The sequence below is a fragment of the Poecile atricapillus genome, chromosome 2 (genome assembly GCF_030490865.1).
Source record: "Poecile atricapillus isolate bPoeAtr1 chromosome 2, bPoeAtr1.hap1, whole genome shotgun sequence".
In the NCBI taxonomy this organism is placed as follows: domain Eukaryota; kingdom Metazoa; phylum Chordata; class Aves; order Passeriformes; family Paridae; genus Poecile; species Poecile atricapillus.
The window spans coordinates 69,925,115-69,940,155 of NC_081250.1; the positions used below are offsets into that span (position 1 = coordinate 69,925,115).

At 43.4% G+C, this 15,041-nt stretch overlaps 1 protein-coding gene across 1 annotated transcript in view; it reads right to left on the reverse strand.

The window, feature by feature from the left end:
* Positions 1-5,177: 5,177 nt before the first annotated feature.
* Positions 5,178-15,041, reverse strand: part of PHLPP1 (PH domain and leucine rich repeat protein phosphatase 1) — a 137,598-nt gene continuing 127,734 nt past the window's right edge. The window contains exons 14-17 of the mRNA XM_058830383.1: positions 12,606-12,710; positions 11,497-11,691; positions 9,196-9,424; positions 5,178-7,263 (exon numbers count right to left, since the gene is read on the reverse strand). Coding sequence (XP_058686366.1) covers positions 6,145-7,263; positions 9,196-9,424; positions 11,497-11,691; positions 12,606-12,710 — 1,648 coding nt within the window. The 3' untranslated portion in view covers positions 5,178-6,144. The remainder of the gene's footprint in view (positions 7,264-9,195; positions 9,425-11,496; positions 11,692-12,605; positions 12,711-15,041) is intronic.

Consider the following 15,041-nt stretch of genomic DNA (forward strand, 5'->3'; position numbering starts at 1 on the left):
GAAATGTCGCTTGCTATGGATCCCCCTTCCTACACATCCCCATTTCTGATCGTGCAGGATGGTCTAGGGACATCTTTTCCCATGTTCTTATCTCCAAAGCACTCAAAAAATGCCAGGGAATGACCCTGCTGATACTTGAGCTGATTCTGAACAGCAAAACAACAAATTCTGAAAATTCGTGGCCAAATTTTGCCCAACAGAAAAATCTCTTTACCCCTTGTTAAATGAAACTACCATAGGTGCCTTGCTAGGCTTGCTTTCAGGAGATTTGCTGTTTTCAGGAGGATACCTTTGGCCACTTTAAAAAGACACAGCAATTTTTGCTCTTCCTTGCCACCCAATTTTAAATACATTTGAGCAGAGTACTTCACTATATATTCTATGCACTATTCTGTGCTCTATATGTCACTATATATATATTCTGTAATTGCAGGACCAAATACTGACTGCAAGTGCACCTACTGCAAGATTTTTTTCCCACAAAATGCTGGTGTCTCCTTAAGAGGGATTAAAATAATAAAGCATCTTACAAGTCACAGACTCCTGCTACACCAGTCTCTCTTCATAGTTCTGCATCCCAATTTCCTTTAAAGCATTCAACAGCATATATTTAATTAGCAAAACAATCCCATCTGTTCCACAAGTCAATACTGACAACTTTATGGTTAAAACACATTTATTTCTCTTGGTGCAGCTGTGCTGAATCTGACGAGGGGAGAAGAGCCTGCTGTGCTCAGAGCATTGTGTCTGGTGCCCAGGCTCTCACCACAGGGCTGCTGGCACTGGGAGCTCCTAAAAGCCTCCAGAGCCCCATCCCTGCCCACTGATGGCCCCTGGGACACCCCTAAGTTACCTACATGCCCTAAACACAAACCTCCATAGACAATTCTACAAAACCATTGGTGAATGATCCTTTTGCTGTCTCCTTAAGTTTTAGTGAGAGACATATTAGAACAAGCTCAAACAAAACCACCAGAAGCTGTGATGAGCACAGGACATTGGAATTGAGACTCTAATGGGCAACAGGGCAAGAAGAGCCAGCTGAACTTCATCCACTAGCAGGAACTACTTCCCAGCCTTGGGACTGCATACTTCATCCTCTCCCCCAAAGTATGACATGCAGGAATCCACATTCTGAATGTAAATCAGGCACCCTGACTCTCCTGCAGCAGAAAGTCTCAGCAGATCACCTGCTCCTGGGAGCAGACCAGTCCTGCCTGTCCCAGGTCTCTGTCACACTGCAGTTATTATACAACAGCTTCCTCATGCCGTCATGCTTCTGATGAGCTCTTGCAGTTTAAGTGTCTCCCTTTAGCTTACAATATTAAAAAAACATGGAAAAAGATGAGATAGCGTCTGCCTCGTTCAGATCCTGCCTCAGTCTCAGCCTAGAGGGCAAGCTTAGCTCATGGCATGAGATAAAAGGTAGGACGAGGTATCCAAGTCAACCGCAGGTGAATCCAAACTTGTCAGCCCGAGAAAGGATGATCTAAAGGATGAACTGTTGACCTCAACAGGAATGGAAATACTAATAAAATGGTCTGGATAAAAACAGGGACCAGTCATTTAAACCAGGGATTTAGAGCAAACAAGGAACTCTTTCCACACTGATGTCCTAGATAAATGGTATACTGATTCTGCCCTGGGGCTGAGGTTAATCTACCTAATACTTGGGGGTTTTCCATCCCCACCTTTTGATTAAAATGGCTGCAACAGTTACTTGCTCTCAGGCAGCAAAAAAATTTTAACTTTCAGCTTTCCACAGAAGCAGCAGTCTTTTTAGGCAGGGCATTTGAACACTTACAGCATCAGTGTAAGGCACAGCAAAATGCAAGCAACCAAGAGAAAACAGATTGGTTCATGCAGCACCCCATGAAACCCTCAGTGCAAGCACGAAGGTAACAAATCTATAAGACAAAGCAATTACCGCAACACTAGCAGACATTAGCCCCAAACAAGTCAATCGAACTAACAAAGCAGGGCAGTAAAGCAGGTTAACAGAGAAAAGTAAACAGTCATTTAACAGACGCCAAGACTGTCCCGGTTCCAGCTGAGCCCAAAAGGTATTTTTACCACTTTCTGGCCATATCGCTCCCCGCTGCAGCCAAAGCTCTGAGGGACCTGACCCAGCACGGCTGAGAACTGTTTGGCTTGAGCGCCTTCTCCTCTTAGAAAAAGCGCATCTCTCCAGTAAGGGCTGGCAGTGTCCAGGGAAATCAGGCAGATCAGGCTGAAGTTACTGTTCTTTTCACTCCTTTGAATCCTACTGCTCTGCTTGAATTGATTTCAAGCCCTCCTGCCCCTCAGACCAGCACACCCTTCACAGGGTTATCCCAAGCAACCCACTCAAGCACACATTTGCAAGTCCAGACCTGCAAGGCTGCACCCAAGAGGCACCATCCATGACTAGTGCAGATGCAGAAATTATCTTCAGAACAAAATGTGACATTCCATTAACACCCAGCCCCACACAGACATGCTTCCAAAGTAGCAAAGTTACGCTTGAAAAATAACCCGTGCCATTTGCTGGAAAATTACGTGTATGAGTTTTAAACACGAGGGCTGGTGATGAAGCCGAGCTTGCTATGAAGAGATTACTTGAAGCAAGACTTACAGGGCACTACAGTAGCAGCACATTCTGTGGCTGTGAGGGAGACAACCCACATGGGTGCAGTGGCATACTCCAAGGCCAGTAAGGCAGAGGAAGGTGATGCCACCATGGCACTGGTCGCCATCACGGAGATGGTGGTGCCATGCATGAATGCACAGGCAAGATGCCAACAGGCTATTCTGGCATTACTGTAGAGCACTGTGAGCAGAAAGCAAGAAAAAAGCTTTTATGGCTTTTAACAAAAGGCTCACGTTTACAAGCAGAAGCTACTCCATTACTTCTCAATAGTACCACAACCTTCTGTTTAAAATTACCTTCCAGGAAATAATGTAAATGATGTTCATTTCTCTGTCATCAGCCATCTACCTCCTCCTTTTCATGCATTTCTGCTTGTCTCAGATGCAACTATCAGCAAGTTTCAAAGGACACGCAAGGTTTGATCATAAAGGCAATGGGGTTCTACATTTTCCATGGTGGAAAGCCTTCTTTTTAACTCCCAACCATTGTCCCTGCTACAGCTGTCAAGTTCTGCAAATAAAATCCACATCTCTTTGAGTCAGAGTTCCCAGTAGGTCAAAACTGTGCAAAATACACTGTGAACATAATCCAAAAATTATGTGCACTATTAGCACATGTAGATGCAATCAGTGAGATGCAATCAGACCTCATGAGGTAAGAACACACTAACCCCCTTTTGTGAGAGGATGGCAATATCCAGAAAAACTATGAGTTGCAGACACTGTATCTTGTTTCCCAAGTCCCAGTTTAAAGCCAGGACAAAATACCTTTTGCCCTTGTTTAAAAATAAATGCTATTTACAAACATGCAGCAAGCCATCCAGCCTACCAATCTAGGCCAACACGTACACAAAGCCCAGCAGAGGTATGAAGTCGCCCCTATGAATGCATCAGTCCTTCACATTATGAATTTCTAAGACAGACTACTATCACAGCCATCTTTTTCAAGGCAGAGCAAAAACCCAAAAGTACAGTTCCTCCACCAAAATCCTGTCACCCTGCTGCCACAGAAGCCCTGACTCCAGGATGCTGCTGCTAACTTTACAGAAAGCACCAGGCTGAAAGGGGCAGCCTTCAGTGGGCTGTCAGTTTTGACCATATACGCTTCAAAGTAAGGGCATAAGGAGGGAAACCACTGTGTTGCCTGTAAGCAGTGAATGCCACAGGGGCTGGCAAGTTCTTGGGAGCCTGTCCTTCAAATCGAGGAAAGAGAAAGTCTTTACAGAGCCTATGTGCATATCCTCCTACTCACATGAGAGGAGTAGCAGTTGTCAGCACTGAGCCACAGTTTAGCTCACATGAAGGTTCCCCTTCCACCCCTATTCTGCCCCCTGCTCCTTTCTCTGGGGTACTCCGTGTACGGCACAGCAGAGACACCTTAGCACAGAGACCAGACAGGAGCAGCAAGATTACTCCTCCACCAGCAGCAAGAAAATAAAGGTAATGTCCTTGCTAGTTATCACCTTCAGCCTCAAGCAGCATCGGAGCAGAAGGGAAAAAAAAGAGAACGTTTTCCAAGGACAATGAATGAATTCAGCAAAATCTGAAACAGACAAACTGTTTACCAAAGAACATCTAAGAATTACTGACCAATAAACCATAAACCTTTTTTGTTTAAATACATTATTTAATGAGTTTTTTTTAAGAAAGAGATATTTTGAAGCTCAAATTACAATGAAATACAATCTTCTAGATCTACAGTAGACAGTGCTATAAACATTTATCAAACCAGATATTTTAATATTTGCTCCTCCATTGTTATTGTTATTAAGGAAAAGTAACTAAAAATCTTCTGTTAACAGCAATCCTGTTCTAACTTGGCCTTTTCACCCTAGAACAGAATAAGGACAACAGCCTGTCACCACAGTCCTCTTCCCAAATACAGACCAAATGCCAAGAAACAAGACACTGTCATGACTGCACACTAATTCAGCTTTTAAAGAGTGAGAAGTAAAATGGAGCAGTTGGCTGGGGGCAATACTGAAAGAGGACATTGCTCCTTTCTCACAGGAATTACAAAAAAGATGCCCCTTTGCTACCAAAGTCTGATTGCCATCAAACTCATGTTCATGCAGCACATTGGAGCAAATTTACATAGGTAGTTTAAAATTCACTTTTCTGCCTTCTCCTCATATTTTCTCTCTTCTTTCAGTATCCAATGCTTTCCTTCTACCTTTTGTTATCCCTTCATCATTTCTATCTTCAGTCACTCAATCCCAGTGGGACAGAGCCAGAGCACACCACTCCTCTTCAGTCTTCAGGCATTGTCAATATTGTGGCAAAGGGCAAATCAATAGTGCTGAATTAGTACCGAGAAAGAAAAAGGAAGAGGTCAATTCCTCAGAGAGTTGGTTTGTATCTTTTAAAGGCCACTTCGTACAACCTTTGAATTCTGAAAGTACAAGTGAGCTTCTGCAGTTAGTGTAAAAATGTGATCGAGCTGACAAAAGTTTCAACATTTCTTCGTTTAACTGTGCAGCATGCTGAGGAACCACAGCAAGTTGCTGTTTGAGAGCTGCTGCTCAGCTTGTCAGACATAAAAGCAGACATCAGGTGTAAATTTCATATTTATTATAACAAAAATTATGACATGTTCATTTGTGCATTCGGCTTTAATATAACTCTTGGTATGTAAATGTTCTACAGCAAATGAGCTCTATACAATCATGCTGGTTGTGGCAGCAGTAAGGAACACAAACAAAACGTGTCTGTAAAAGTAAGGAAAGAAAGAGACCGGAGGAAAAAGTGGGTTTCTTTGAACAGTCTACACCACCTGGGCTCTAGCTAACTTGTACACAGCCACACAGTCCATTACGCTTAATGACCATGGCCCAAAGAGTCACTTATGAAAAAAGGTCAGTTTTTCAGGTTGTGTCCTTAATGCCAAGGCTACAAAACATGTAAGCATCACTATACAACACTGAGCTATTTACAGGAATTTCCCAATCAACTGTTCTCTCAGAGAAAATTAGTGAATCTCAGTGACTTAAGTCACCTGAAAGAGTAAAGCAACTCCTAGGAGTTAGTCTCCATATTCTACAATTGTCTATCATTTTCAAGACCAAAAAAAGCCTTTTCTCTCAAAGAAATACAGTATTACAATATTACTTAAATCATTTAGCACTGGCTACTGCCCTGCTTTTCGAACAAAACAAACAAGCCATTTTAAAAAATATTACATCATCATCTGTTTCTCAGCAATATATTAAACCTTTTTATTTTTTTTATTTTTTTTTTATTTTTTTATTTTGTTTTGTTTTCCTGTTTTTACACTTGATATGTTAAGGGAGGGTTAACTATTTTAAACTTTACCAGTCAAGCGTCTCTAGAAGAAAGTCAATGAATATTAACCCTAACAAACTGAAAAGCTGCAGTTATCTGTAGTGGCAGGATAATGAAAAGGAAGTATATAAAGGAAAAGGATAAGGAAAACCCCTGCTGTAATGCAAGCCCGCTGGGTCTCACAGTCAAGTCTCCTTATTTGTTAGTTTATTTCTGAGCAGTAAATAGAGTGGGTCATAGTGGTGTGTCGTAATAGTCTGCCAGGTGGTCCATCGGATATTGCCTCTGCTGCTGCTGCTGCTGTTGCTGTTCCTGGTGTTGCTTCATAATCTCCTTGACTTCTTCTTCAAGCTCTGGCGGGATGATGAACTGGTCATCAGGATCGGGTTGTGCTGGAGCAGCAAAGTAGCCCCCGGTTTTTCTGAGTGGCGCATCCGTTGCAACTTCAATTAAGTTATGGCTCCTCTCGTGTGGTGCCACAGAGCCGTTGCCTCGCCGGCGCCCTATTGTGCCCATGGCAGAATATTCAGCTTTCCTGGGAAGGCTAGGTTCATCTTCATTGGCACTGATGACGATACCTTCGTCACTGGCTTCCACTGGCACTTGGAGAAGCTGCTTCTCCTTCGCTCGGCTGCAGTGGATGTCCACCTCCACCTCCACGCGGCTGCCGTTGGTGAACACGCCCTCGATGGGCTCCTCATCGTCGCTGTCAAGGCCGTTGTCGGAGAAGGCGCTGGAGAAGGTGGCGCTGGAGAGCTGCCGCTGGAAGGAGTTGGACAGGCAGACGGGGTGCAGCATGCAGCGCTGCTCCCCCGGGTACGCCGGGCTGTTCTCGTTCATGGCCACCTGGGGAGGCTCGTCCGAGGCTGTGGACCCCACCTCGCTGCTCATTTCCGAGGTGGAGATCTCGCTGCTGATTTCCGAAGCCATGCCGCTGCTCGAAGACGGCATCCCGAGCGCGTCTGTGGGCCTGTCCTTGATGACCACGTTGACAGACTGGGGGAAGATGCCTGGGCTGGGGGGTGGGACCCCATTGAGCTCACAGCAGCAGAAGCTGTCCTCCGTCACGTTGAGCTGAACCACGACAGCGCTGATGCTGTCGTTGCAGCCGTAACTCTGTGCCAAAGTGCAAAGCTTCTTGGCGGCCGCCAGTGCATCAGGCACGTTTCTGACGGCCTCAACTGCTTCATCCATCGAGAGGCTGTCCCACAGCCCCTTGCTCCCCAGAATGAAGAACTCATCTTGTGGAGTTAAGGTGATGGACTGGACATGAGGACGCGGCACAACACTTGGGTGAAGGAAGGTGTACCCCAAAATTCTTGTTGAATCTGTCACACCATTCACTTTGCCATCCTGAAATTAGAAAGGACAGGAAATTGGCAACAAGACAGACAAGGATGTACAGTACCTTCCTCTCCTTGTATTATACTGACGGTTGTTTTTGCAGCACCCCCAACACTGCCATTCACAGACAAGGAGACAGACAAGCAAAGTGACTTGCAAGGAGGTGGCAGAGCTGAGATTAGAGCACAGCAAGAGCTGTTTTGCAATCCTGCACTGTGCCTCCTACACCCGACTGATTTGTCATCAGCACCACCTATGCACACACCAACAAAGCAGAAGGCTGCAACAAAGAGCCATCTATTCTGCTCCTGCAGCTGCAAGAGCCAACTGGACAAATCTTTAACCAGTGAGTCAGACTTATCCCTCCTCCACCCACGGTATCTGGCTTTAGACAGAGCAAGGCAACACACATTTGATACAGGGGCAGGTCATTCAGTTACAAGTCTTCTCTTGCAGCTGTAATAATTGTAGGTTTCATCTTGGCTCATCACTTTAGAAACCAAGGTTCATTTTAAAAAAAACCTTTAAATTAAGCATGCAAGTCAAATGTAGCAGAGAGCAAGTCTGCATTTCTCAGTCAGCTGAGTTGTAGTGAAATGTTTTACACGCCCCAATTACTTACTACATTTCCACTTAGATATGACATTTCCAAAGGGAGGAGGAGTAGTATCTGAAGGGATAACATCAGTAAAAAAGGACACATTTGAGAAAAGAATCCCATGCATGTCCAAATCCCAGAATCCTGTCCTGGTTAAAATCCAAGCTGCCAGAATAAGCAGAGCAAGTGTCTGAAACAGCAAGTCTGGCTATCTGTCAGCCTGCTGGGGATAGCTGCACCCTGCTAATTGCGTATTCAAGAAGAACAGAAAAGGTAAGGATTTACACTCTTTGGGTCCAGCTAATAACTGTAGGGGTTATTATAAAGCAGATAACCACAGAAAAGTGAACCAAGACTAAAAAAGCTTCCTCTTTACAATCACACAGAAGAAAAAAAGCCCCCATGTCTGCTTGTTAACTTTCCCATTAGAAAGCTGACAGCAGTGATAAGCCATCAGTGTGCATGAAATCAGTGAGTCATCTAAAGATTCAGCCCAGAAATTTCCTTTTTCCTCTATGGAGCCACAGAATGAACGTGTCTCCATGATGCACACTATGTTGGAGTGATTCCCTTTCAACTTGTCACATTTGAGATCCCAGCCAAGATCTTCATTTGATCTTGCCAGGCAAGATCAACAGGCACATGGCTTACTCCACACACAGAAGCCCACCCTGCTCTCAGGCACACAGCAGGGAGGTTTCTGCCCTTTCCTCCACCATTAGGAGGATTCGATATTTATCTATTCCTCTGCATATGTCACACGAGGCAAAGCAAAACTGACAGCAGTGGCTTCAAGCTTCTTAAGAAAGGAACAAATAGTTTTCTCGTCTCTCATGGTTCAGCTGAGCACAGGGTGAGTTTTCCTTTTGGGCAAGTACTCTCTTCAAGAGAAGCCTGTCAAAGGGCAGTTCTGGGAACATAGCTCAGACAGCAAAGTCAGCCTGCCAGGAGCAAGGAGTCTCCTAAGGGAAGGACGGCATTGCTCCAAGTGCTCTGCCCTCTCATCCTTTTTAATTGGAAAAGCTCTCCATGACAGTTCCAACACAGCAATTCCTCTCCCATTAGAAGGAGAGTATCTGCTTTCCTGCTTCAATGCAACGTGCTCACAGCTGCTCACTCTTGAAAGCTAATCAAAATCCAGCATGGCAATGGAATGGAAAAGCAACTTGACTGCACGGTATGAATGTATGAATCAAATTGAAAGGAAAAGTGCAACTGAGGAACCTACACTATGAACACCACCTTCTAGAGGTTTCTGATATCAACATGTAATTTCATGCACTGCTGTGCAAATGCTCTTCAAAGAAGCTGCAAGTTGCAACAATCCCCAGCTGTTCTCTAACCTCTGTGATAATGGCCTTATGCTGCTTAATCCTCTTCAGCTCTTCTTCACAGCTCATCACGTAACACCTGGACAAAGGCAGAGGTTTCCCATTCCGGCAGAGAACGGTTTGGCACTTCCCCACGTTTGCTGAGGTTAGCGTGAAGCATCCACCAGGGTCCATGGGATCATGTTTTATATGGCAAAGGACAGCAGAGCCTCCAAGTTTCTGTCCAGCTGTTCCAAGTTTCCTGGAATTTAAACAAAACAGTGATTGTTCTTTAATTGGAAAACAAGTATAAGGGGCAGTAGGGAGAAACAGCCGCTGTTCCACAATCAGAAGCATTCGGGGCACTGGCTCTACTGGATCACTGGGACAGAAACAAAGGTCTCCACTGAAGACTGTGACACTGCAGCAGCAGCACTGCAGGGATCCCACGTGCAACTCTCAGGCAGGGTGTTTTTTTCACATATGCAGATACTCAAATATGCTCAGTTAAAAAAAAAAAAAAAATCTTTGCACTTCTAAGAGTTTCACAGTTGTCTTTCCCTTTACATCTAATAGATATTTGTTTTAAAGGTCAGATAGAGCTTTGGCTTCTGAAGCTAAGTATCTTATTATAAAAATAATAATTCTGACTGCAAAAAAACCCTACTTCTGAGCAAAAGCAGAGGGCAGAGGTGATATCTTTAGGATAATGCTCTTAAAAGTTATCAAATTATGACCAAAAAAAATCACAATGGCTGTGAATTCCACTGTAAGAAGGTACATTTTTCATTTATGCTGTCAGGTACTAACCCATTAAAAATGTTCTTAGAAATGTTTAAGCCTGCTTTTTCAGCAGAAGCCACAGTAGAAAAAAAAAATCAATGGATAAAATCCAAGTTTTCAGAAGCCTGCCATTAAAATATAAATTAATTTCAATATTAGACTGTGAAGAAACACTCATCCTTCCCAGCCAGCTTGTTTATGAGCATCTTACTCCTATAGTAATTAGAAAGCTAATTATTAATATTTATATTAAGGCTAGATATAGCTAATAAGAACTTTAGATTCAAAATTCTGGGGACAGAATGGACAATTAAATTTGCAACCAAGCCTCAATGTGCCTTCTACATTATTTTTTACAAATACACTCTAGGAGTGCTGCATATTGTCTGTAAGCATCACTGAATGGCTAAATGCAACTGGAATGAATACTATTTCTTGTTCTCCAAAGAAGTGGTCAGCTGATTTTGATTTGAGACCAAAATTAAAAAAAAAAAAAAAAGAGGAGCTTTTTGTAGGAATGCCACATTCCTTGTAAACTGCATTAGTAGCAAACAAAACCACTCAGTAAATACTTTCAGTACTCAAAATTGTTATTATTTTTGAATATTTTAAGTATATGGCAACCACCTTCTCAGTGAGCAGTCTGAGGCATTGTTATAAGCAATTATGGGAAGGAAGTGTTTTCTCCCTTGTGTTTATAAGACTCAATGCCACCCTACTGCTTCCCTATCTTTCCCAATACAACAACTTCAGTATTTTTCCTTTCCAAGGGTGCAATTCAACAATAAGCAATGCTACTTTTAATTTGATCCACTTACTCAGTCTCTAAGCTGCTTATTTGCTTTCCCTCTTTCCCTGACCTCTTCACTCACCTCTGTTCAATTCCCCTCATACTACTCCTTCACCCAGTGCCTCCCTAGGCACAATTTCTTCTCCTGTCCAGAACAGCACACACAATTTCCAAACCACTATGCAGAACTACAATTACACTCACAGCTTTTGTATCACAAGCTCTCTGGATGGGTCATACTCAAATAATATTCAAAGGCCAAAGGGATTTCTAAGAAGTCAGACCACGTGTTTTATTTATTTGTGTAGCCTTAAATAACCTGAATTGGTACACAGAAACTGAAAGGATGAGTTCAGGCTTTGCAGGCAGTTGTAGCAAGGAAGTTTAAAAAGATGATCGAGACATTCATACCACTGACTTGGTTATGGCCAATTGTAAATCTTAAGACTTGGAGAAGATACCAAAAAGAAATAAACCTTCACCCACCACTTAGTCATGAGCATTTTAGTAACTCTGCAGGTGGGCTGGGATTTTTTTGTTTGGTTGGAGAGGTGTTGGGGTTTTTCTCCCCACACCTGAAAGGAACTGAGGCAATACTCACAAAACAATCGATAAAAGAAAACACTGTAGCCAGATACCAAGGCTTCCCCCCGCCCCCCGTCACAATTTCTTTGAAGCAAGAGCAGGTGCCTGACCCAAAAGCAAAGAAACTGCACTATAAACACAGACAAGGTAAAAAAAGCTTCAGATCCAAGACTCACCTCTGCATAACGATGAAAGTGTTGATCATGTATTCCTCCTCATTCTTTGTTTTCTGCAGCTCTTCTGCCAGGATGTCGCTCATCGTGCACTGCAGCAGATAGGGCACTTCCACATTGCGGTCCCCATCAAACACACCATAAAGGGCCTCCCGGTTGTCACAGAAGTTGTTCGCTGAAAGTGCTGCCACACACAGCCTAGGGGAAAAAACAAAGCAGGAAAACATCAGGGGTTCTATCCCACTACTAGTTTCTCAAACTGTCATTTTGACCAGAGAGATGCAGTCTGGTCTGAGCGCCAGCTTTAACCACCTCTGGTCACAGGTGTTTCAGGACTGCTTTCTGAGCTGTGGGGATGAGGCCCATCAACAGTACTAAGACATGGAGAGAACTATACTGGAAGTTCAAGCCAAGGCCTAAGGATACTTCCTCCTTTTCAGCACATGAGCAAGTCTCTTATTTGTAAAAACGGGAGGGAAAGTATCTCTGAAACAACACCAATTTAAACTGCACTTGCTGCTTGAAAAAGCATCCTTGGGATCTAGCATGCTGATGACCAAGTTGTGCCTTAAATCAGTTAAGAGTTAGGAAAGGCTTGCTGGCACTTGCTATGGAAACCTAGGTAGCAGAAGATTTCTAAAAAGGTATTTGAGGAACAAAGAAAGATTCATCACATTGCCAGCGACACAGAGACTAGCAGACTCTTGGTAAATTATTTGTCAAGTGCTGCCTTAGTCACAGGAGCACCACACACTATGAATATTCAGAGTTTTTCCCATTCTGTCTCCTCTTTAGTAGCTCTGATTTGCTTGGTAAACATCCTTTGGTTGAAGATAAAGAAGCTTTGCAAAGAGGAAAATGCTTTTAAACACTCAGATCTTTTGCAAGTAGCAGTCTTGCACAGACCAAATGTGTCGGCTACCCTTGTATCTTAGCAACTTCCCTAACAAAGACCCAAGGGGAGAGCCAGGCAGGAGAGCTGGGTACACAAATGGAGAGACGTGGCTTGGCCTCTGCGGGCCCTGAAACGTCCCCAGAACTTCCACCGAGGAAAGGATCTCTTTGTCTCGGCACAGAGGCGCTCACACAACAAAACCCGAGCCAGGCCGTACTTGTTCTTAACGCCGGACGCCTCCGTGTAGCCGTGACTCCACACTGCTGGCGCTCCCGACGCATCGCCGGCCGAGGGCTGGTCGATCTTGAAGCACCGGATATTGCTGCAAGGAGAAAGGAAAGGAGAGAGATGCAATGGATGGACTTGCTGACATGATCCAACTTAAAATGTGGAAAGAACACCTTTTTTTTCTCTTCCAGTTCTTAGTAACACATTTAATAGCAGAAAATAAAGCAGGACATCTGAAGTGGTTACCTTTATGTGCCTGTATACAGCCGACAATAACTGAGCCTCTATAAGGCTGTCAGCTGCACTACTTTGCTTAGCTGGCCTCTATTTCCCTGCCTTCCACCCTTGAGCTATTTGGTTCAAACCAGGGCCTGCAGGAATACAAGGCAAATTTGCCACAAGTCTGATGAAAGCCGGTACAGCAAAGTGACTTTTTAAACTTATACATCTCTCCCAGCCATTTTAACAGGTTTCTGTGCTCTTTTTATTGTACTCAAATGAAATCTCCTGTATGACCCGCAGCATTCTCTAAATGGAAAAAAAAAAAAAAATTAAAATAACTGTTTAGAAACAACAACGTGTAGTAACAGCCTTTCATGAAAACACCCACAAAACAGAAATCAGCTCCATACTCATCCTGCACCCACCTGCAAGAGCAAGCCTTTGGCCCTGACAGCAGGCATAGCCCTTCTGCATTCCCCAATTGTGCAGTCCAATTTTCACAAAGGCCCTTGATCCTCTACCCTCCAATTTACTACCAACATAGCCTTTAGGCTGAATTTCAAGTATCTCCCAGAGCATAGTAAAGACTTAAAAAGGGCCCAGCCCTCTCTGTTTATACTCTTCACAGCCCTGCTTTGCTGGAGAGAGATGACCTACCCTCTGCTCCCTACTGCTGTCTTCCAAAGGCAGGAAAAGCAAGCTCCCCACACGCTGCAGACACTTCAAAGGCACCCAAACCTTTCATGAACCAAATGAAACATAAAAGGACACAAGCAGAAAGGTCTAACTGTTCACCCTGAGCATTCGTTTTTCCTCTAAATCCTCACCTGACCTGAACACACAGGAAAGTCTTTTCTGCATTGCAAAGCCTTCCTCAAATAACCTGACATACTGTCACATCCAGTGATTTCTTTTTTACATTAATAGCCAGGATGTACATCAGTGAGGGCAGACTAAAAGCCAACAAATTACATAAATAATGTTGGAACCACTTGTGTTTTAAGTTCTTGGTTTTGCAGCCCTCTGTGTGACAAATAGAAGGCAAACATCTTGCTACGACAATTAAAAACGTTTAACTAATCCCAAATCGAATTTGAAACCTGGATCTCTTCTAAAGTAGCAGAGATTTTAACTCTGTTGCACCTGCAAAGCAGGACACACTTGAGCAAACACACTTTCTTTGCAGACTTCTCATACAAGACATTTATCTCCAGGGCAGAGGAACTTGGGTCACGAAAGTTTCTGTTTGTTTCTTTTTTGACTGTGTTGACTGACCACTGGCTCCTGGGCAGGTCAAGGACCCAGAGTTGTCTGAAGGCTTCCCAGAAGTGGTGGGGGAAAAAAAAAAGCGCTACCTCAACACACTGCCTCCCTAGGGGCACCAGTACAAACAGACATGTGTCCTGAAGTGAATGATACCCAACAGAACATTCTATGCAGGCAATACAGGCTAAGACTTTTGGACAGCCTGGCTTATTTTCCCCTTAATTTAAAATGACTGTTACAACTGAACAAATGCTCTCTCTTCAAAATCAGAGTAACAGCATCTTTTTTTCTTTTTTTTCTTTTTTCTCCTTCTTCTTTTTCATTTTAATAGCTAATGAAAATTCTTGTATCCAATAAATCACTTGGCAACATCCTCCCAAGTATGCAAACTTCCTTTAAGATCTCCATACATACTAAAAAAGCAAGCATGCATGACAGGACTCTTCTCACCAGCACCGAGAATACATATTAACCTACTACCTGCTTGAATTCTGCCAGGGCACAGATGGAGAGCTGCCTTTCACATGCAGAAGGAAGATATAAAAAGTACCAAGTGCACAAGTATTTTTGTGCCTGCCACAAAAATCAAGTGAAAGAAGCACCTCCTCCCTCACAGTCAATTATAGCAGTATACCATAAAAGGAAGGGCAGCGTATCAGACACTGAGAAACCCCTCAGGAGGCCTGAAACACCTGATTGTGCCTCAAGAACACTAGTGAACAGAATAGACCTGTGATTTTAAAAATAATTAATTTTTAAAAAACCCCAAAACTAAAAAAAAAAACAACTCAACAAATCCCACAACAACAAAAAGAAACAACCAAAAAATCACAAACAAAACACATACATCCCCCCAAAACAAACAGAAAAGCCTCACCCTCAAACAAACAAACAAAAACAAACCCCAAAAAAACCCCACCAAAAAACCGCAAAAAAC